The sequence below is a fragment of the Coregonus lavaretus genome (genome assembly GCF_964263955.1).
Source record: "Coregonus lavaretus genome assembly, chromosome: 9".
Lineage (NCBI taxonomy): Eukaryota > Metazoa > Chordata > Actinopteri > Salmoniformes > Salmonidae > Coregonus > Coregonus lavaretus.
This window is the reverse complement of record NC_139996.1, coordinates 35,675,020-35,699,380: the sequence shown is the minus strand read 5'-3', so window position 1 is coordinate 35,699,380 and position 24,361 is coordinate 35,675,020. Positions and strand designations below refer to the sequence as shown.

The following is a 24,361-nucleotide window of genomic DNA, read 5'->3' as shown; positions in this document are numbered from 1 at the left end:
GAAAGTACAGTAATAAAGTAAACAAGGACACTCATAGCACAGCAATAAATATGTTAAAATAATATGGTATAATTTTATCTATTTTAAATATGCACTTCTATTTGCTTTCTGACAGGCCCTATTCTAATACTCTTACGTATTATTCCCGAGTCCTAGCTTCCTCTCCCTTGAAGTAGGTTATAACTGATCTGACGACTGGATTGGCGTAAGCAAGCATTTTACACAAAACAACCACATGTCACAGTTATAGCAAGTAAACACTTTCCTCAATAATGCAGCTATCCGCATATCAGCAAACCCTGTGCTGTAAACAAAGTTGCTCTTGAAGCGCAGTGATTATTTTAATGGAGGAATTAAATATGTATTTAATAAAGTAGTATTTTAGGGTCATATACATCGTTTTTGGTTGGCTGGGTGGAATTTTCGTTTCACCATACCTACACCTATTCACTCGTTTCCAATCCAAGCTTTCTTTTTGTTACATAATTGCTCTCCCATACACACAAGAGGCAAAGGTCGACCACGTGGAATAAAAAGTAGATTCAAAGACTAAACCTAGTATTTTGAGGTGTCATTGGGAAAACAGTTTGGATTTATTTTTTATTTTTAATAGCATTATTTCTTTCAGGCTCGGCTGTGATCGTTGTTGTACTGTCTCTTTAATAAGATACCGGAAAGGATCAGGTTGCGCACCGGGTGGTACTGGAAATATTTACAACTGTAAAGAGAGAACTTCCAGACTGCGATGATTCCCCAGCACATAATTTGTACATTGCGCAGTGGTGTGAGGTGCTGGCGATATCGAAGTGTTTTGGTAACGGCTTTACGGCTCGAGGCCTTGGACTTTCGAAGCGGGCGCTGTCGGTCTACCTCGGCGCCTGGCACTGTCAGATCCATGGAGGAAATACTGACGAGGGTTGTGGTACGGTTACCTACATACGAGATGAGAGAGAAGTCCCCTCCTCCCCCTGAATCGTACAGTGTGGAATTCATGCATTTCTACAGAAGCCTTGAAAAGGAAGAGAAGTCACAATTACTGGCAAAGCTGTCAGAAGATTTTGGTGTGGACCACAAAGGAGTTTCAGAGCTAGCAGGGATGCTGCTCGACACTCAGTTAAGGGACTTGGCTACAATATTGCAAGTAGAGGACAGGTTACGATACAGTCTGACTCCGCGCTATAAACAGTTGCTTAATCACATAAGCAGGGTTGAGGGGGGAGTGAAGTTTCTGGTGGACCTACGTGCCGATCTGCTTGAAATAATCTCATCTAAAGGAAGTGACAGTCCTCATATTCGGGTAAAGCCATTGTTTACAATATTATATGGTGGCCCGCTAATGTCAATTCCCGTAGCGCGTTTTGGAAATATTTGACAGGTGCAGCCAGGAATTCTACACAACGGTACACGTGTTTCCGTCCTTGGAATCGACTTTTTATTTATTCTGAGTATTTGGGAAATAGATAACAATAAAGATTAACACAATTGTCTGACTGCACCTGCCCAAAAACTAAAGTTCACTAAATGGAGGCAGTTCTACTGCCATAACCAGGCAAGTGTGATTGAAAATTGAAGTTCTTCCAATGGAAAATATGGAATATAACATAGAACACGTGACTTGTTTACAAACAAGCTAATAGATGACATGTTGCTATATTTAATGCCAAGAAACAAAACAGATGTAGGTGCCTTATACAATGTACCCAATGTATAGTACATTTATTTAAAACTTGTGTGTCAAAGGCAAATCAGGTGCAGGCCTAATGTACTATACTAAATAGAGGTGTTGACAAAGTTGTATGACATGGAAGCCCCATTTGACCTACATTGGTATTGGTGTCCCATTTCAACAGACTGCTAGAGCAGTTAATCTCTGATCACTTTTGCCCTAGTGAAGAAACTAGGACTGATCCAAGCATTTAAAAATCATATGGGGTAGTTTTATTTTTAAAGTGTGTCATTGAGGTCGTTCCATGTCATTTCAGCAAGCCATGACACCCACCATCTCAGATTGTTCTGAAATCGTTTCTGTAGTTAGAAACAGATAAGATTAGCATTCCTGCATCGTTATTTTGTTGAAATATAGTTTGATCGCTGAGAAATTAAGCTAAGTGATTGCACCAAAATTGGCAATTTTAATTTATAGGATTCATATAATATTTAATAAATATAGTACCCATCATCTGATTTGGGCCAAACTTTTTTCTAACAATGAGTAAGACATAAGGAATCAAAATAAATGGTCAAAAGCCACCCACGAATCTAAGCTTAACAAAAATATAAACACATCATGTAAAGTGTTGGTCCCATGTTTCATGAGCTGAAATAAAAGATCCCAGAAATGTTACATACGCACAAAAAGCTTATTCTCTAAAATGTTGTGCACAAATTTGTTTACATCCCTGTTACTGAGCATTTATCTTTTGCCAAGATAGTCCATCCACCTGACAGGTGTGGTATATCAAGAAGCTGATTAAATAGCATGATCATTACGCAGGTGCTGGGACAATAAAATGCCTCTCTAAAATCTGCAGTTTTGTCACACAACACAATGCCACAGATGTCTCAAGTTTTGAGGAAGCATGCAATTGGCATGCTGACTGCAGGAATGTCCACCAGAGCTGTTGCCAGATAATGGAATGTTAATTTCTCTACCATAAGCCGCGTCCAACGTCGTTTTTAGATAATTTCGCAGTACGTCCAACCGGCCTCACAACCGCAGACCACGTGTCACCACGCCAACCCAGGACCTCCACATCCGGCTTCTTCACCTGCCGGATCGTCTGAGACCATCCACCCCGACAGCTGATGAAACTGTGTGTATGCACAACCAAAGGATTTCTGCACAAACTGTCAAAAACCGTCTCAGGGAAGCTCATCTGCATGCTGACCTGACTGCAGTTCGGTGTCATAACCGACTTCAGGGGGCAAATGCTCACCTTCGATTAATCCCGGTTTCAACTGTTCTGGGCAGACAGCGTGTATGGCGTCGTGTGGGCGAGCGGTTTGCAGATGTCAATTTGAATGCACAGAGATACCGTGATGAGATCCTGAGGCCCATTATCGTGCCATTCATCCACCGCCATCACCTCATGTTTCAGCATGATGATGCACGGCCCTATGTCACAAGGATCTGTACACAATTCCTGGAAGCTGAAAATGTCCCAGTTCTTCCATGGCCTGCATACTCACCAGACATTTCACCCATTGAGCATGTTTGGGATGCATTGGATTGACGTGTACGACAGCGTGTTCCAGTTTCCGCCAATATCCAGCAACTTCGCACAGCCATTGAAGAGGAGGGGGACAACATTCCACAGGCCACAATCAACAGCCTGATCAACTCTATGTGAAGGAGATGTGTGGCGCTGCATGAGGCAAATGGTTGGCACACCAGATACTGACTGGTTTTCTGATCCATGCCTCTACCTTTTTTTAAGGTACAGTGTCTGTGACCAACAGATGCATATCTGTATTCCAAGTCTTGTGAAATCCATAGATTAGGTCCTAATGAATTTATTTAAATTGACTGATTTCCTTATATGAACTGTAACTCAGTAAAATATTTGAAATTGTTGCATGTTGCGTTTATATTTTTGTTCAGTGTAGTTGATGATCCCTGGCATAGGCTATCTCCCCTCTCTAAACTTTTACCCACTTTAACAGGACAGAAGTGACTATATTATTTATGTTTGGCTATCACCTCAGGTGCATTGAACCTCCTATATTTACATAGAGTTGTTTCATGGAAAGGTTCCTGGGGGTAATATACAGTTGTGGCCAAATATATTGGCACCCTTGCACTTTTCTCAGAAATTCCCTATTTATTCTAAAAATATGTTTTCAACATTGCAGAACCACATTTATTTTTGTAAACTGAAGTTGACAATTTTAATTTAGAAAAAAAGATTAATGGCATCGACAAAAGTATTGGCACCCTGGAGCTAGTACTTGGTTGCACAGCCTTTGGCCAAGATAACTGCAGATAAACGCTTCTTGTAGCCATCAATGAGCTTGCTGCACCTTTCTACTTACAATTTGTCCCACTTTTCAGCAGCAAACTGCTCTAATTTTCTAGTCCATGCCATTTGCCTTTATTTTCTCAATTACAATTGTAAACTTAAGTTTTCAAAAATAAAATTGGTTCTGCAATGTTGAAAATCTAATAACAAGGTGTGGAGACATTTTTTTTCCATTTCAACTTATATCAGAAGAAAAAGGGAATTATTTAAGAAAAGTGCAAGGGCACCAATATATTTGGCCACAACTGTTTGTGCCAGCTGTTTAAATATCTATAGAATCAGATTTTTTGCTCCCATCACTCTCCCATCCCTTATTGAGGCAAGTTACCAAGTTGTACCCACATCAGTCTGTCCGACAAAGGCCTCATTTCATATAGAACATATTGTTCCCTTTTCTCCATCTTGGGTGATGTGGGACGTGGAGGTGAAAGGGCATTTGCACTGAATGTGAACATTTCTTAAAACTGGACAATCTAATTGGTCATCAATTGGGAAATGCTTGACTCAGTTTACTAGCATCTTCCCGCAGTTATTATTTGGCCTCTTATATATTAGTTAACTCACACAGGGATTTGTTTATCCATTTATGTTCTGCTGCACCAGCTCTTTACCTGTGTTTGAGAAAGATGCTAAGTATGATGTACAGTATTTCACCCAGAGGAGTTCCTTTAAAAAAGGTGGCACTGTCAATTCAGTAGGCGAGAATAGCTGTACTGTACACAATGTCTCCCTTACTTTGGGGAAAGAAAATTGGGGTTTAAATGGAATAGGTGAGAGTAAAATAAGAGCCTCTCACCTACAATGTGTCCGTGGGAGGAAAGAAAGAGGTATTCATAAACATAATAGTAATTAAAACCGCAGCGAGTCAAGCAGAAAAGTGATTAAAAAAAACTATGAAATATCAAATGGGCCTTATAAAAGTTCTGAATTCTCAAGACTGCAATTACCAAGGTTCTTTAGAAGTGTCACTTTGAATTCTACAGTAGATTTGTTTGTTTCTATCGATTTTGTATTTTCTCTCACCGTTTTTTATTCTTCTTTACCTATGCACATAATTACCTGGGAGGTGAGAGATTAGGAAAATAACAGGGATTCATAATATACTTCTGCTGTGACTTCTGTTTACTGGTCCCTTACATTTGACAAGTACATTGGTTGTGGTTTCTCAGAGGCAATTTTAGCCTAAGTCTGTCACATGTCATCTAGGCCTACTGGAGCAAAAGGCACATAGTGTAGTAGGGGCTGGGAGGCTGTCCTGTTGCACCCTGGAAATGTTGAATGCACAATGGAATAACTTTGGCTTTGGTTCCTGTTTCATATGCATCACAGTTTCGTTATGGTTCTCTTTGTGCATGCAATACTAGCAACTGTGTCGCAATGGTGCAAATTCCAAATCAATGTCTTCAATGGCATATACTGTAACACTAATTTCTAATTTTACTGGTACAGCGCCAATGAAAGAAAATTAAATTTTCTATCAAGGATTAGAATCTCACAAGCTTTTTTTCAAAGGCTCACATTATTGTCACAGCCATTCAGACTAGAGAAGGGGGGTTAAACAGTTTTATTTCAAGGTCTTTGATTCCTCAGCCTCTTCTCTTGCTCTCCCCTCTACTTCCATGTCACTAAACCTGACTATTGCGACTCTTCCATTTCAAAGGTTTTCATCTGCCGCAAGGTCAATGAAATGCAGATTTGTCCCTGAGTTTTTCTTTTCTTTTGTGTGACTAAGAATTGGGAGCTTCTTTAATCCAGAGGCAAGGCGGCAGCTGCGGTTTTATGTGTCGACATGGCATGATATCTTAATGCTTTTTCAGGGTTTTTCATCAATCTCAAAATTATTTATTTGCTCCTGTTATCAGATTCTAAGTTTGGCTTTTTCTGGTGTGAGTGATCAAAGACACATAAACACACACTCTGACACACTTCAAATGTGCTGTTTTGTAGAAGTTTTTGGCCCTGGGGGATATGTGGTTGCCTGGCTACCCAAAATCCTTGCTCCGGCCAAACGCTACGTCACACCCACGGATGTTAGTTTCTTCTCCACAATGAGGTACAGTATGTAGCGAACATAGAGCAGCAGAAGAATTCAGTTGAGTGTATTTCCAGTGTGAAATTCAGCTAGATAAGTAAATATGTAAGGGTGGGACAAAACGTAAAAAAACGAAGAAAAAAAAAACGCAACATGTAAAGTGTTGGTCTCTTGTTTCATGAGCTGAAATAAAATATCCCAGAAATTGTTCATTCGCACAAAAAGCTTATTTCACTCAAATTTTGTGCACACATTTGTTTACATCCCTGTTCGTGAGCATTTCTCCTTTGCCAAGATAATCCATCCACCTGACAGGTGTGGCATATCAAGAAGCTGATTAAACAGCATGATCATTAAACAGGTGTACCTTGTGCTGGGGACAATTAAAGGTCACTCTAAAATGTGCAGTTTTGTCACAATGCTACAGATGTCTCAAGTTTTGAGGGAGCATACTGTCTGCAGGAATGTCCACCAGCGCTGTTGCCAGATAATTAAATGTTCATTTCTCTACCATAAGCCGCCTCCAACGTTGTTTTAGAGAATTTGGCACTACGTCCAACCGGCCTCACAACCGCAGACCATGTGTAACCACGCCAGCCCAGGACCTCCACACCTGGCTTCTTCACCTGCGGGACCGTCTGAGACCAGTCACCCGGACAGCTGATGAAACTGAATATTTCTCTGTAATAAAGCCCTTTTGTGGGGGAAAACTCATTTTGATTGGCTGGGCCTGGCTCCCCAGTGGGTGGGCCTATGCCCTCCCAGGCATAGGCCCACCCATAGGCCCACTCAGTGCCTGCAACCTGGTTCAGGTTGTCAGTCAACCTACCAGGGTAGTTACAAAAGTACAGGAATGAAATCATCAACATGTATTGACCACATCTTTACTAATGCTGCAGAAATTTGTTTGAAAGCAGTATCCAAATCCATCAGATGTAGTGATCACAATATAGTAGCCATATCTAGGAAAACCAAAGTTCCAAAGGCTGGGCCTAACATTGTGTATAAGAGGTCATACAATAAGTTTTGTTGCGATTCCTATGTTGTTGATGTAAAGAATATTTGTTGGTCCGTGGTGTGTAATGAGGAGAAACCAGACGCTGCACTTGACACATTTATGAAATTGCTTATCCCAGTTACTAATAAGCATGCACCCATTAAGAAAATGACAGTAAAAACTGTTAAATCCCTGTGGATTGATGAGGAATTGAAAAATGGTATGGTTGAGAGGGATGTGGCAAAATAAATGGCAAATAGGTCTGGCTGTACGACCGATTGGCAAACGTACTGCAAATTGAGAAATCATGTGACTAAACTGAATAAAAAGAAGAAGAAACTACACTATGAAACAAAGATAAATTACATAAATAATTATAGTATAAAGCTTTGGAGCACCTTAAATGAAATTTGCGGCAAAAAGGCAAACTCTGCTCCATCATTCAGTGAATCAGATGGCTCATTCATCACAAAACAGACTGATATTGCCAACTACATTAATTACTTTTTCATTGGCAAGATTAGCAAACTTAGGCATGACATGCCAGCAACAAACGCTGACACTACACATCCAAGTATATCTGACAAAATTATGAAAGACAAGCATTGTAATTTAATAGCGGACAATATTGGCACTCCTATTTGCCATATCTTCAATTTAAGCCTATTAGAAAGTGTGTGCCCTCAGGCCTGGTTATTCCCCTCCTTACGGATAGTAAAGCCCCCTTTACTGGCTCAAATAGCCGACCAATCAGCCTGTTACCAACTCTTGACCAGATACAATGCTATTTTACAGTAAACACATTGACAACAGACTTTCAGCACGCTTATAGGGAAGGATATTCAACAAGCACAGCACTTACACAAATGACTGATGATTGGCTGAGAGAAATCGATGATAAAAAGATTGTGGGGGCTGTTTTGTTAGACTTCTGTGCAGCTTTTGACATTATCGATCATAGTCTGTTGCTGGAAAAACTTGTGTTATGGCGTTACACCCCCTGCTATATTGTGGATAAAGAGTTACCTGTCTAACGGAACACAGAGGGTGTAGTGGCGCAGTGGTCTAAGGCACTGCATTGCAGTGCTAGCTGTGCCACTAGAGATCCTGGTTCGAATCCAGGCTCTGTCGTAGCCGGCCGCGACCGGGAGACCCATGGGGCGGCGCACAATTGGCCCAGGGTAGGGGAGGGAATGGCCGGCAGGGATGTAGCTCAGTAGAGCATGGCGTTTGCAACACCAGGGTTGTGGGTTTGATTCCCACGGGGGGCCAGTATAAAAAAGAATGTATGCACTCACTAACTATTTTAGTGCACATTATTATTGGCAGGTACAGTGTTTGGCTGTTGACTTGCCAGGTGCTGCTGTAGATGGACAGAATAGAGTACGTCTAGCCTTAACTCGGTGTGAGTTTATGCAGGTATAATGGTGTGGATTTGTGTGTTTCCCTCTGAATGTGTGTACTGTTTGTTTTTTGAGAGAGCCTTTCTCTGCTATAATGAAGTCAGATCCTTGGAGGAGGACTATACCCTGCTCATATGGCAATGTGTTTATTGAAGTAGGAGTCCTATGTCTCCCCATATACAGTACTGTAGGCTCCAGATCCACCTGTGCCATCGTCACTACCAACATATATAATAAAAACAAACAAACGCCCAGGAGAACATACACCGACAAAAAGTAGGCCTTATATAGTGTAGTAGATGATCATGGAACTACAGGATTATGTGACAGCCATGCCTTTGATACCAGCCTGCGAGGGACGCTAGGCTGAATGTTATTAATGCTGCTGTCAGTCACTAGATCGTGTGATGACAGTCAGGTCTACTCTGTAAATTATACTTAAGTGAACTGATTGAGCTGTTCACAGTGTTATTAAGGTGACACTAGTTACAGATTGAGAAAAAAAGAACACCGTAAGCACTATGGCAGCTCATTTTCAGTGTGCTTAAACCATTTGGATGACATTAGTCAGGTGCTGGGACTGGGAGTGTGGTGCTCTGAGGCACTAATATGCTTTAAATTATCACTTTAATCAGTAAGCAAATGTTTTTCTTAATAGGTAAATAGAAATAGCTTATTTGTGGCAGTTCTGTTTGTGTTTTAGGGTCAGCCACACTGTAGCCGCTACATCCTGTATTTGGATCTTATTAGTCTCTCTCATAACTGACTAATTATCAAGTAACTGGCCAGAGCACACAGGAGCTTTACCTCTGGGTTCTGATGTTGCAGGACCTGAATGGCACTCTGAAGAGTCTGCTGTCGGAGTGGTTCTCTGTGGGTCTGCTGCGTCTGGAGAGGATCACCTGGCAGTCCCCCTGCGAGATACTGCAGAAGATCAGCCAGTAAGAAGCCCCTGTAGTACACACACACACACACACACACACACACACTTATAGCTCTACAGTATGCACACACAAACGCTAAACCCATGTCTGACTGTGTGTATGTCCTGGCAGGTACGAGGCTGTCCACCCTGTGAGGAACTGGACAGATATAAAACGTAGGGTGGGGCCGTACCGTCGCTGCTATGCCTTCACTCACGCTGCCATGCCAGGGGAACCACTGGTCGTCCTGCATGTGGCACTCACAGAGGATATCTCTGATAACATACAAGTGAGAGGTTTTATATGGAAGACCTGGTTTATTGAATATGAGAGAGAATGCAGAAATTGAGACGTTTGTTTAGCTGTTATGTAGAGTCATTACTGTTCCTCTTTTCAGTACACGAGACCACAATTTGATAATAGACTGGATGTCTGACTCCAACAATGTTGTTTCTCTTGTCCCATAGAGTATCGTGAGAGAGTTGGCTACCCTGGACATGGAGGAGGATGTGAACAAGGTCAATACAGCAGTGTTCTACTCCATCTCCTCCACCCAGGCTGGCCTACAGGGGGTGGAGCTGGGGAACGTTCTTATCAAGAGAGTGGTGCGGGAGCTGCAGGTGGGTGGAGAATGACATCACATCACCACTGTCTCAATGAGCAGGCTGACAGGGAAAGTCGGACTGGGCCTCCACGTCTGAACACTATGGAACGTTTCCTGAGTCAATCAGCTGTTCCGCTGCGTCATAATACGTGATTTATTAGCCATCTCCAGGGTCAGAGTCTTTTACACTATGAATTCCATTCTCTCCAGACTTCCACCAACTTCTTAGAACCACAACCACTCACGACACCCCAAGCACTTCTGGCCATGGCCAATAAACACATGGCAGTCAATCACAACAGTAATTCAACATGAGCTGAAGGCTATTTCAGTGTGGGAAGAGTGGTAATTATGATAAGATAGACATTTCTTGTTATATAACCTAGACACGCTCTTTTTAACCTAGACAAGCTCTTTTTTACCTAGACAAGCTCAATTAAACGAAATACTCTCACAGTCCTTTATTTCTACCTGCATGTTAGGTTTGTGTTTGTGGGTAAAGAGCAGATTGCGGCAGGATTGAATGCCCTTCTCCACATATCACCCAAGATAGACAGAGGAATATTGACATTTCAGCGGTCAGACCGAATCATGTGGAGAGGAGAGGAGAGGAAAGCACTCCGTGTCAGGGTGCTCCAGCTGTAGCTCTTATTAAATGATTGGAACACTGAATGGAAAAACAAGAGCCACTCAACTTGATGGATTTACAGTGGGGGGAAAAAGTATTTAGTCAGCCACCAATTGTGCAAGTTCTCCCACTTAAAAAGATGAGAGAAGCCTGTAATTTTCATCATAGGTACACGTCAACTATGACAGACAAAATGAGATTTTTTCTCTCCAGAAAATCACATTGTAGGATTTTTAATGAATTTATTTGCAAATTATGGTGGAAAATAAGTATTTGGTCAATAACAAAAGTTTCTCAATACTTTGTTATATACCCTTTGTTGGCAATGACACAGGTCAAACGTTTTCTGTAAGTCTTCACAAGGTTTTCACACACTGTTGCTGGTATTTTGGCCCATTCCTCCATGCAGATCTCCTCTAGAGCAGTGATGTTTTGGGGCTGTCACTGGGCAACACGGACTTTCAACTCCCTCCAAAGATTTTCTATGGGGTTGAGATCTGGAGACTGGCTAGGCCACTCCAGGACCTTGAAATGCTTCTTACGAAGCCACTCCTTCGTTGCCCGGGCGGTGTGTTTGGGATCATTGTCATGCTGAAAGACCCAGCCACGTTTCATCTTCAATGCCCTTGCTGATGGAAGGAGGTTTTCACTCAAAATCTCACGATACATGGCCCCATTCATTCTTTCCTTTACACGGATCAGTCGTCCTGGTCCCTTTGCAGAAAAACAGCCCCAGAGCATGATGTTTCCACCCCCATGCTTCACAGTAGGTATGGTGTTCTTTGGATGCAACTCAGCATTCTTTGTCCTCCAAACACGACGAGTTGAGTTTTTACCAAAAAGTTCTATTTTGGTTTCATCTGACCAAATACTTATTTTCCACCATAATTTGCAAATAAATTCATTAAAAATCCTACAATGTGATTTTCTGGAATTTGTTTTCTCAATTTGTCTGTCATAGTTGACGTGTAACTGTAAATTACAGGCCTCTCTCATCTTTTTAGGTGGGAGAACTTGCACAATTGGTGGCTGACTAAATACTTTTTTCCCCCACTGTACATAGCTGGGAGGCTTGTCTGAAAGGTTGAAATGGTCGTATCCTGCAATAATGACATGCAAAGAAAATGATAATGAAAGCCTTTATTTATTGGAATCTTTATTTATAGTAAATATGGACTCAAATGTTTTTCAAGGGATTTTTTATGTGAGGGTAGTTGTTAGTCTGGTAGAGTATAAGCTTGTAGGATAAGAGTAGGTAGTGTGTGTCTTGTTGAATTGTACAGTAGCCCTATTCAATTGCATTAGTCCTGGCCTCAGTATTCTAGCCTCTCCATTGTTCAATTTGCACTCTTGACATTGGTGAATCGATCTATGAAGTTCTAGGGATGTACATTGTTCTGTAAGACTTGAACTTTTTATCTGTAGTCACGATTCCATCTGAACTCAGCGGATATTGAATTGAAGCAGAAACATGATTTTGTTTTACAAAGCCTTTTCTTGTGACCGATTAGTTCTGGCTTTATCCTGAGGTCATCCTGATAACCCCTCATATCATTTGGACAAAAAACAAAGAAAGTTGACACTGTGACTGTGTGCAGTGCCATTGCGGTGTTATGCCCCACATTAAGGGCAATATAACACCTCTACGGCCACTGAGGGACTACTACAATGGATGGATGATGGGTAGGGAAAGAGAAGGTCACAGTGTGATTTAGGAAGTAGGGAGGAGGATCCCGTTGTCTTTCAGCATTACACTCTAGAGACGTTTCTGTCTCCCTCTCATTTTGCCTGTACTTCTTTCTCTGTGGATTGCATTCTGCCCTAAGCCTGCTGACCAAGGCTTTACAGTAAATTGAACTGATGAATAGAAAGTGACCTCTTGACATGGTTATCCTCAGATCCACTGACTCGTGTGATGGAAGTACAGAGGAATGAATGAGAAAGAGGGAGAGGGAGGGAGAGAGAGGTAGAAGGAAAGGCCCACTCCAACATCTGCCTCCAGGGGTTGTCTGACACACTTTGCCTCCTCTGCTGCCTCCTGTGAATCAACACACCACACAGCTCTGTACCTTATCAGCCTAGACAAGCAAGAGCCAACATAACAGAGAGGGAGAGAGAGGGCAGGTAAAAGAAGAAAGAGAGGGCAAGGAAGAGAACTTGTGAAGAAGGGTAAGAAAGGGGGGAGAGAGTGAAACGTAGGCGGCAGGCAGTATGTGATGATGGCAGAGAGGGACTAGGGACCAGAGTCAAGAGCTTGGAAGGTATTAAAAGTGAGAGAGAAAGGGAGGGCAGGGTAGAGCGAGAGAATGAGGGGGTCATCCATCTCTATCAAGCCCAATGGCAGATATGTGGAGATGGAGTTGATTGGTGCTGTTGCTGTGTGTTGCAGTGGGAAACAAAGCTGTTTGTATCTGATAGGTAGTTCAATGAGCTCAGCTCCTCTGAGAGACACTGGGGTATTACATACATTTTACATTTGAGTCATTTAGCAGACACTCTTATCCAGAGCGACTTACAGTTAGTGAGTGCATACATAAAAAAAAAAAAAAAAATCATACTGGGTTCATTATCAAGTGTTTGGAAAATGCATGCCCTTGGACAGTCTATCATGGTCAGTTGGGAATATGATCAGGTCCAGAACATTTAAATTCGACAGGATGACAATTTATCATTGAACATATAATATCCAACCTATCTTACCCTTTCCTTAATGTTACTTTTTCATACCTTTTTCATGTACTTTTCTCTCTGTAATACCTCATTGGTATTGTTCATTAACTGGTGTAGGCAAAGTCATTTAGACTGAGGCGGTCTATCCTCTCTGTCTATCTTTTGCAGAGTGAATTTCCCCACATGTCCCAGTTCTCCAGCCTGTCTCCCATCCCGGGCTTCTCCTCCTGGCTACAGGGCCTGCTCAACCAGCACCGGAAGGAGGGCCGCATGGAGCTGCTAACTGACCGTGAGTGGAGGGAGGTGGCAGATGTCACAAACACAACCCCTGATACCAACACCCTGGATGCCCTGCGTAAGCTGATCAGCACTGGCGAGTGGACCCGCTCCGAACGCCTGGTCCTAGTCCTTGAGCCCGCCCTGATGCGCCTCTGTGCCTGGTACCTCTACGGAGAGAAGAGGCGCGGCTACACCCTCAACCCTGTGGCCAACTTCCACTTGCAGAACGGCGCCACCATGTGGAGGCTGAACTGGCATGCAGACACCAGCCCCCGGGGAGTGGCCAACTCCTGTGGCATCATGGTGAACTACAGATACTTCCTGCAGGAGACCCCTTCCAACAGCGCTGCCTACATGCACAACAAAGTCATCACAGCCACAGAGCAGGTGCTGGGCTTGGTCTCACAGTTTCAGAAGAACAGCAAACTCTGATCTCCATGGACATACATGTACACCCAAACACACACTTGGTATCAAAGATGCCTGACTTTACGGCTCTGATCTAATGTGCCAAAACAAAACACGGTGAAAAACATTGAGACAATTTGTGGAATGATATTCATTTATTTTGTTCTTTTCTTTTTGCAATCTAGCCCATGTAGCGCATGGATTTTCCTCTCCCTTCCTGGGGTGGGTATGTGGTGTTATTATCTCTGATAGACTCCCGGTGTTTTATGGTGTGTGAGACTGCAGCTAATGAAGCGAGAGACATTTATCAGGCCGTGCAATGTTTCTGCTTGACAATGTGTGTGATGCTGTAGCACAGCAAATAGGCTGCAGAGCTACTGGAATAAACCATGTTTTGATTCTTTCATTTGGCTGATCTGTTTAGCTTCAAAGAGGCGTGTGCGTGCGCGTGTGTACGTGCAGAGCCGGGCAGGCTAAAAAGAGAACAGACACCCACATTGTATAGAATTATGTACAGCAATACAGTACCATATTATTATCTCATTGTCTCGGCCCTGATTATCACCCTACAATCTCTACTAATCAGTTAATTACTGATGATCAATTAGGCTATTCTTTAATGAGTTGTGCTCGCAAGAGATTTAACATTATGAATTTAATTTACAGTATATATAGAGTTGGTCCTTTTCTGCAAAAGGCTAAGTCATATTTCACACCAAAATGTGTTCAGTAGCCATGGCTGACACCATAGTCCTTGCAGAGGGTGTTTGAAAATGTTTGCTACCTGCCACCACTCACTCCCCCTAGAGACACATATCTGATGTACTGCTACACCAAAGTACTGAACCAAGTGGGACTCATATCTGCCCCCACTCTATTGTTTTGAAAGCCTATATCACAGCAAGTTGACTGTGAAATTACATTTTATCTCTCAAAGGAGCCAAACTTTTTTTCAGAGCCAGCCACACAGTGTCCCAGAAACTAATGAAGTGAGAAATAAAGTTTAAATAAATGGATAGATTTATGGTATTCACTTTAAAGCCGGGAAGGAAATCAGTGAACATAAAAGGACACTGTTTAAAGGATGCCCTTGAGAAAGCATTCCTCTCGTGAGACAGATAGGGAGGGTGGACACCTGTGAGGAGTACAAAGTCCAAAGCTGTCACACCATTCCACAACCATGGATGAGAGTTTCCATGGAAACAACAATGACATGTCCCTACCTTTCCACTAAGCAAATAAAATATTTATTGGAAAAGTTGTCAAAGAACTGGAGCACTGAGACAAGAGATATCACAACATTGCACTTCCACTTTATGTCATTAATTGTCAGACAAGGGAAAAGAGCTATAGAGCATGTACATGTGCTTGAATTGATTTGATGTGTGAATAAACATGTCAGTTGTGTTAATGTAAATTTAGTGTGAAGGGTATATATTTATGTGTGTGTAGGCAATGTATGAATGAGTGTGTGGACATGTTATTGCCTTCATTATAGGCTGATAAATTCCATTTGAATAGAGCACTGCATGAGAGGGGATCATCTTAGAAGCACTTTTGAATCCTGTAGAAAAGCAGATTTATTCTAGGTACCGCTCAAAGAATGACTAGACCTGTCAGTCACAGCATAACATTCGTATTGAAGTCCTGTAGACATCTCACTCTCGATTCAGAATCCAGCTCATTTGGTACACACTATTTGCTGCTGCTTCAACACACACAAGCGCAAACGCACACACACACACATATTTCTTTAACAGCACTCAAAGGATGATTACTGACTATGACCACTATGGTAAACCTGTTTGGAATGGAAACATACAGCTTGTGGTTTCATCAATATTAGGGTAGAAGGCTTTCCTTTTACAACTGAGTCGTACAAGGTAAATGTGTTGGCATAAAGATGCAGATGTGTTGTGAAATATGAGGCACTGCTGGCCACACTGACAACCTGGAGATATGTCACAACATTCTAATCAACACGCCTCCAGCCTCCTGCCAAATGCACATTAACATTTAAGGGCCCATTTGTTAATAAGCAATTACAGCCAGAATTGATTAGTAGCCACTTTACACAATTTTTAATGGCTTGAATATGCCATTACAGTTTGGCAAGGTACACAATCTACAAGGTTATTTTCCCATATCACAGCACATTTGGACAGCGCATACATCAACCCTCATGTTCCTGCTCTTGATATGAATATTGGGTGTCTAAAATGAAATATAGTGAAAATGAGAATGAGCTGAACATATTAATACAGCCTGGTCCAGTCTAATGCCAAGCGGCTGGCCTGTCTAATTCATAACACTGGTAAGTTATGAAATCTTTAAACCTTAAAGCATATTGAGGACCTGATGAATATGGATAGCAAAAGTTACCAGAAATAGAATTTAACACCTTGGTGAGTTCACACAATAAGTAATTGAAGCAGTGGATTTAACTGAAAGGTCTTCTTAGATGAGACATGAGGAAAGAAAAAGCTTAAAGGGAAAAATAAATGCATTGGCAGTCTCATAATAGGTCTGAGATTATTCAAGTGAAAGAGAGAGCAATAAAAGGGAGAAAGTAATTTAAAGAGAATGAAAACAGTATGTTATTACAGTTGCGGTAAAGTATTAAAGTCATACCTAGTACTGTGTAGGATGTAAGAACCTCTTGGTAGTTTAAATATTCAGAAGCAAATAATGTTCTGATGCTTATTACAGTATATTGTGTGTTATGGATAGTTTTCAAAAATACTATACTATTATTATAATTATTTTATTTTCACACACACCAGGTGCCTCAGTAGCTACTTTCGTTTCCATTTTTCTTTCCTCCTTATTGCATCTAAATAAATAGCATAGTGTCAACATATTAACTTGGAAATGTCCTTTTATCATCATCCTACATCTGTGATCATTATTTTCTATGAATTATATGACCAGATAATTAAATGATATTTTCTCTTTACAAATGCAGGTGTTTACACCATATTACCTGTGACCCTGTTGGAGTCTCCAGGCCTGTGTGTGTGTAGTCTGAATACTGACTAACATTGGAATAGAGTACAAAGGGGTGCCAGTACTGAGTGCTTAATGTTGTCCTATTTTCCCAATGCCGTAGCAAGGCGCATTCAGAAAAGCCAAAACGGAGCCAAGCAGTCAATTAACACAACCATCCTGAATACAATATGTTATGTTTACATACTGATGATGTTGCCACCTTTCTCTCTTTCCCCAATGGAAAGGAAACACAATATATTGAAATGGGAATAGTGATTTGTAAAAAGGAAATGGAATATAAATGAATTGTGGTATTTCTGAAAGGGTGATTGTTTAATTAAAATGCTAAGCCATAGCAGTTTATTCTCCCCCTAACTGCACATTGTAGCTGGTGTTTTCATCTGGTTAGGTTCTGTGGGCCACTGTTCTGTCTCTAATCACAAGCCTGAATCCACAGGGTCTCCTGAGGGTTAAGCTAGGCTACGCAAGTAATTAAGTCAAAGAACTCAATGAGGAAAAAAGCCTCATTGTTTGCCTTTCTTTTTCTCTTTTTATTCAAAAGGCAAATAGTAAAAGATTAATCACATCCTAAATGGAGGTGATTATTTGTTTCGGTAAACTTTGAAAATAGTAATTAGCATAATTATTGGCCGATTTTGGACTTTATTAAGTTGTTGACTTGAAGTTCTGTCAATTCTGTTTATGGGAAATAGAAACATGAGTTACAGCTATGAGCATAAACACGGACTTAACAAGCAAAAGCTACTGGAATGTTTGCACCAGGTTCTTTACCATGTTCCATTGTGTCGGTAACACATGAAATGGTGGTCAGAATGCATGAGTACAATTTAAACCTTGATCTGAATGAAATGATATAGCTACCTACTTCTGGCTACAAAGTCCTCACTATGATCAGGGGTCAATGTAGGTTATTTGCCTAACTGAGCTCAAACGTGAACTCAGAAATCATCACTAGTTCAAAGGTGAAAGGGTAAGAGCTTGATTTTGGTAGTGTGTCTCTGTGTTCTAACCCAGAGTAGGGGGAGAGGGAGAGGTGGAGAGGGAGGGAGTGAGTGTCCGACCACCCAGGGTCATTTGGATCTAAATGAGCCTGGATTGTTCACATCACCAGCAGCTGCTTGCCAAGTGTGGGTCAGGTGTCAACACTCATGCTCATCTGCATAAGATATATGGAGGCAAATGCTTTGTTAATTTATGAATTCCAGAGGCTGATTAAGGTGACTGTGTGCCAGCTATTAGGGCCAGTTGGAAAGAGCTGCCATCTTCCAACTGGTTTGGTAACTTTAAGATTCAATCGATGTGCTTGTCTAGACTACAATGAATCACATATGAACTTTCAACCCAACCTCAACCAAATGCACTTCATTCTTTTCCACATCACATTAAATCTATAACATATCAGATGCATGCTGCCTAATGAATGTGCCTGTATGTATGAGGTGAGACGTTCACTGCCAAACAAAATATTATCCACCCATCCTTTGCTCAGTGCCCCAAACCATTCCTCCACAAGAGTTGCATGTAAACACTGACAAGGTCAAAGTTCAATAGTCTATCTCTGAGATATTTCAGGAATGTTGAATAATAAGTAATCATATTTCCAGCCTTGATCCCTGACCTTAGGCATTGAATGAATCTGATCTTATTATGGTCATATCGGCAATGAAGGGCTTTCCCCCGTAGCAAAACAGTTGTCTGTAGCTGAGTCATTAATTCTTCTGACTGGTCCCTCTGGGAGCTGAATTCTATTGCCTGTGAACAAACTCATCTCAAAACCACGTCATTCATTCAGTGTGTGTGTGTGTCTTTCTTTCTGGCAGCATGTGAATGTGCCTGTGTAACTAGTGTGATTGTCTGCATCAGTGATTCTGTGATTGTGTTCCTTCCACAGCAGTGATTGGTGTAGAAATATGTCTGACCGCAGGGCACCGTTGATGTTTACATGCAGTAATTGTGGATCTCAGGACAGATTGATCTGAAATATCCACTAAAATCACGATAAGACCTGAACAACGTCAGCAAGAAGTGCCTCCAGACAGTCTCTGTCACTGCGCTTGATTGTCAGCTATAAATATGGCATGGTGATAAAGGGACAAACTACAGGTACCTGCCTGCCCAGAGTGCACTCTAATATCTAGGTGGCACAGGCGGCCAGTGGCACCTTAATTGGGGAGGACGGGCTCATAGCAATGGCTGGAACGGAACAAATGGAATGGTATCAAGCACATCAAACACATGGTATCAATGTGTTTGATACCATTAACTTCATTCCAGCCATTATTATGAGCCGTCCTCCAGGCAGTTTGAAGTGCGTAGTGCCATGGATGACTCAAATCAAGGAAAGAAAAGGGAATAAATTAAAGAAAATATGGGATTATGATTGCAGGAGGGGGGAAGTGACAGAGCACGAGCTACCATTAAATTACACATTCAGGCTGAGGGGATTCATTACTCAGTGTGTCAGTCCTGGCCAGGATTTGTGGAGTAGAAGAGATAGGGGGGTACACAAAAAAAATAGGAGTTCAACAAGGGTTCTTCTAAGAGCCTCAACGTTCCTTGAAGAACCTTAGGGTTCTTGGCACTGAAAAATGCCCCAAAAGGTTCTTCCAAGAACCCCATAGGAGGTAGGGTTCATTGAGGAATCTCCTTAGTTCTTGGGGGTTCTTGCAGGAACCTAACTGCCCAACTGAAACATTTGGATTTGAATTTTGAATTTAAGATCTCCTCAATTTAAGGTAAGGTTCTCTCTAAAACAGAAAATGGACACAATTCAATAGATATCAATCAACAAAAGAGGTAAGAATATGTTACAGGCTATAGCTAAATTTGGCACAGATGACTGAACTGCTCACTTTTGTGTGTGTGTCTGTATCTGCAGGTATAGCCTACCGTCGAGGAGGCACACAAAGGTATGTACAATTGGTATTGGTTTGTCTCATAATGTTTTATGCCCCCACATTTTCAATTTGAAGAACCCCTAAAGGATATTTTTAGGGTGTAGAGGGGGAGGTTTGTTTTGACAGAGGAGTGGAGTTTAGGCCACTGCAACACTTAGCTGGGTGTCAGAGGGGCCCTGTTTGTTTCTCTGCCTAATGACTTAGATGGGGATTAAGCTCTCTGCTTGCTGCTAATTAGCTAGCGTTCCCCCGGTACGTACGTCAGACAGGCCTCCGACAAGCACCACAGTCCACGTTCTGAGAGACATACGTCTCCTTCGCTACCTCAGCTCCTCACTACTGTCAGGTTGAATGAGTTCCGGATGAGGTGTGCCAGGAGACAGACAGCAGTAGCAGCAGCAGCACGTTGTGTGGAAGCTGAGAGGATGTAATGGAACCCATACATTCTGTCATATAGAACTGATGAGATTTAATAGATAGACACGTGACAGAGCTGAGACGGAGCTATGTGATTTATACAAAAACACAACTTTCACCCTAAAGTTCTGAAGTCACTGCTCTGTGTTGAAGCAATACATCCTCCTGAGAGCTATATAGCTGCTCCTCCCCTTTAATTATGTTTAGCTTAATAGAGTGACTACTATTGAAGTCTAAGCCATGGTTCAAAGGGTATTTTAAGGCACACACATTTACCACTCTGTGTTATCCTGTCACCTTCAAGTCATAGAAGATAAAGCACAGAAACAGCCAACCTGGAAAACAATTACAGATAAATTAATGAACAAGTTGATGAACAGTCAATACATTCATTAAAGAACGACAGCCCCTAAAAACCATCTAATCTCTTTGAAAACGGCCTATGTGGCATCGATACGAATCAGAAACATTTATTATAGTGTCAAAATTGACAAATTCTGGTCATAAAGTCACAACGAGTAAATGAAGGTTGGGTTTGGATTACAGCTATGTCAACAATTCATGCCCCCTTTTGCCAAGCTCCACATACAAAGGATCACGTCTGTTTGAGACTGAAAAGCCCTATACGGATTGACCATGCAGCAACAAACCCAAACCAACTAGCAGCAACAAACCCAAACCAACTAGCAGCAACAAACCCAAACCAACCCAGGGCCATAGCAAAACATGTCACAGTTGGTTGCATAGTGTAACGGCGTCACCGGCCTGAATCAAATCTGGAGAGAGTCAGTCTACATCTGTAAAGCATAGAATTAGCTTCCAAATGAGATTATGTTATTTCTCTAGTTATGTTTATAATTGAGGGATGACAATCGTTGATCCAGTTTTTCTGTTAGACAAAGTGCACAGTTGGGTGCCAGACTGATCCCCTGGTCATGAACGGATAGTAGGACCTACCAGAAGGACCAAAGATGCCCAGCAATGTGATTGCAATGGTTTAGCGACCTCCAAAAATAATTTAATTCACTGTTCACTTGGTATTTTCACAGCTTGTCAGGCAAGACCTCAGAATAAAAGTGTGTCATGTGACACAAGTATGCTTGTGACATCTCCGTTGTTGCCAGAGTCTTCCTCGACTCCTATGAAAAGGACACGCCATCATGAGGCCTCTGATAGTGACCCGAGTTACTGCCCTGATGACACAACGACAGGTAATGTGTGTTATGTGAAATTGTGCATTAGCAAAATGCTTTGTCCTTTCTTTATAACAAAATGCAATAAACCACTTCGCTGTCTATTATATCTCCCTGTCACAGGCCAACATGTTAATAGGTACAGTATCTGTATCGGCTGTGAATGACAATAAAATATTAAAGACAAGTGTAATATTTGTACATTGTTATATTAGCAGAACACTGCTTCTAAAATATTATGTGAAGGAGGGTTTATTCTACATGAAACTGTTACACTTTAAAGTTATCAAAACACGTTGTTTATCAAGACACTTTGTTTAGAATATATACACTGAGTATACCAAACATTAGGAACACCTTCCTAATATTGAGTTGGTGTTGAAAGCACACAAGATTTCGAAAGCATTCCACAGGGATGCTGGCCCATTTTGACTTCAATGCTTCCCACAGTTGTGTCAAGTTGGCTGGATGTCTTTTGGGTGGTGGACCATTCTTGATACACACAGGAAACTGTTGAGCGTGAAAAACCCAGCAGTGTTGCAGTTCTTGACACAACCCAGTGCGCCTGGCACCTACTGCCATACCCCGTTCAAAGGCACTTCAATCTTTTGTCTTGCCCATTCGCCCTCTGATAGGCACACATACACAATCCATGTCTCAATTGTCTCAAGGCTTAAAAATAATTATTTAACCTGTCTCCTCCCTTTCATCTACACTGATTGAAGTGGATTTAACAAGTGACATCAATAAGGGATCATAGCTTTCACCTGGATTCACTTGGTCAGTCTATGTCATGGAGAGAGCTTAATGTTTTGTATACTCAGTGGACATAAGCTCAGCAATTGCATTCTTCTCATATTACTCTATAGGCTACTCAGTACAAGAAGAGTGCCATCCTCCTGCATCTCACATCTGCCTATAATTATTGAACTCTACCTGCTAGACCCATGAGGCAAACCCATGAGGCCACCTGACTGCACCTGTCCATAACCTGTTATACACTACATAGATGGAAGGGACTTCATCACCCACTGGAGACTTGAAGACAGAACCTCACCCAGAGAGCTGTGCATGTTAGACAGCCAAACCCTTAGATTTGGGCAAATAGACCATAGAAATAGAAATGCCAAACTAGTTCTGGTTAGACAGCTGAAGTTGTACTCTGCACACAACTGATGTTGATGTGTTAGGTAATGTAGGCATACTGTCTTTATAAGTACTTCTGTATGGTATTTACAGCAGAAAATGGTTTGTCTTTGTAACATGAACACATCCATAGATTCTTTGTTGATGTATCTACACTCAAGCTGGGCGATGTTTGCGACATGTCCACATGTAGCCTACACCTGTAGGGATATTAGTTCTGGGATTTGTCTCCCGGGAAAGATCTAACAGCAGACATAAGGAGAAACGAGATGAGACAAAAATACCCAGTTACAGAATATTGTGTTGTAGGACAGCTGAGCTGACTGAAAACCGCGCGGGCATTCCAGACACTGGAAGCTAGACTGGATAGCCAGCTTCAGCTATCACCAAGCTATGCTAGCTAGCTGCTGTCAGCTTGGCTAAACACAAGGTCAGCGCAGGCTTTAGCATAGAACATAGAACTGAATTAGCTGACCATCTTGAGATGGCGAGTCAGTCAGGAGAGAAGTCAACTTCAAAACTTTGTTCTCTCCATAGCAAAGCTAGCTTAGCTTACCTCGCTGTACTCACTACTATACTTGTTTGTTGTGATTGAATGGCAAAGACACACCCAAGAAACACCCACGTAAAACCACACCCCCAAAACAACTCTTGTTTGCCTTCTGTCATGGCCGCTAGCATTTCTTAATGAGCATTGATGAAAAACAAGGCAAAATCAGGAAGTGCAGTTGACCTTTAAGTCTACCCGTCTCATGGGAGTCCACAGTAAATGGTGTATCTTGACCAGAGGGGAAACAACATGCTGGATTCCAATCCAATGATTTCAGATCTACATACATTAAGGGCCTCGACGTAGGGGCTTGCTGGGAGATTTGGAATTATATAGCAACTGATTGAGACTACTTATCCACTAGAGAGACCTGGCAGGACCCAGCTACAGTATACACCCTGCAATGTACTTTCACCCGGTGAGTTCAGGTACATGCCTCTCTCTGTGGGGTGTACCCTCTCTGCTTTCTAAATGGACGCTGTGATTGCTGCTCTCTGCCACACAAAAGGCTGATCACTGCAATTACACCATGCAGTGTCAAAGAGCATGGATCTCCGTGTCAGAACTGCATTTTATTAGCCGCCTGTGAAAAGAGCCTGTAAATCCTGTAAGACTATTATTCACCGAGCACCTCCTCCTGCCTGACCCCATGCCGATCACCATCTAATTCTCATATTCAAATGTAATTTCATTCTATCCATGACCTTCTCCTGTGCTACCAGTACCAGTAGCTGCAGCTGGCACACTTTAATAACAGCGAGCCCAGTGCAAGTCCGGGGTGCATATTTCAGGGATAATATCATTACCTGTAAACATTTGCTCACCGCTTTGTAATTCAGTTTCCCTAGCCTGGGGGATTAAAGAGACTGGTAGTTAGTCTGCATTAGAATAAACACATTACAATGCACCTCAATAAATAAATGCCTGCCATTGTGCACACAGACACTTCATGAAGCCTAAACTATTTCATCAAAACAAGGGCACACAGTTGTTTAGATCAAACAACATACCTTGTGTATACTCAAACGACATAACAGAGTTAAAAACAAATTACAAGTTTGATTATCCTGAAATATAAACAATCTGAGGAAGCACTTTATAATAACTCCACATAATAAAGCATTTATAATGGATTAGTAAATAGTCTATTTATAATTTATTAATCATTACTCCCACATTTGTAAAA

The 24,361-nt window shown here is 41.7% G+C and overlaps 1 protein-coding gene across 1 annotated transcript; it reads left to right on the top strand.

Moving 5' to 3' along the window:
* The first annotated feature begins 678 nt into the window (after nt 1-678).
* Nucleotides 679-14,367, top strand: LOC311135422 (malonyl-CoA decarboxylase, mitochondrial-like). The gene is made up of 5 exons (XM_084169366.1): nt 679-1,297; nt 9,280-9,392; nt 9,507-9,663; nt 9,842-9,994; nt 13,445-14,367. The coding sequence occupies exons 1-5, from the start codon at nt 746-748 to the stop codon at nt 13,985-13,987; spliced, it is 1,518 nt and encodes a 505-aa protein (XP_084025492.1). The 5' UTR covers nt 679-745; the 3' UTR covers nt 13,988-14,367.
* The last annotated feature ends 9,994 nt before the right edge of the window (nt 14,368-24,361 follow it).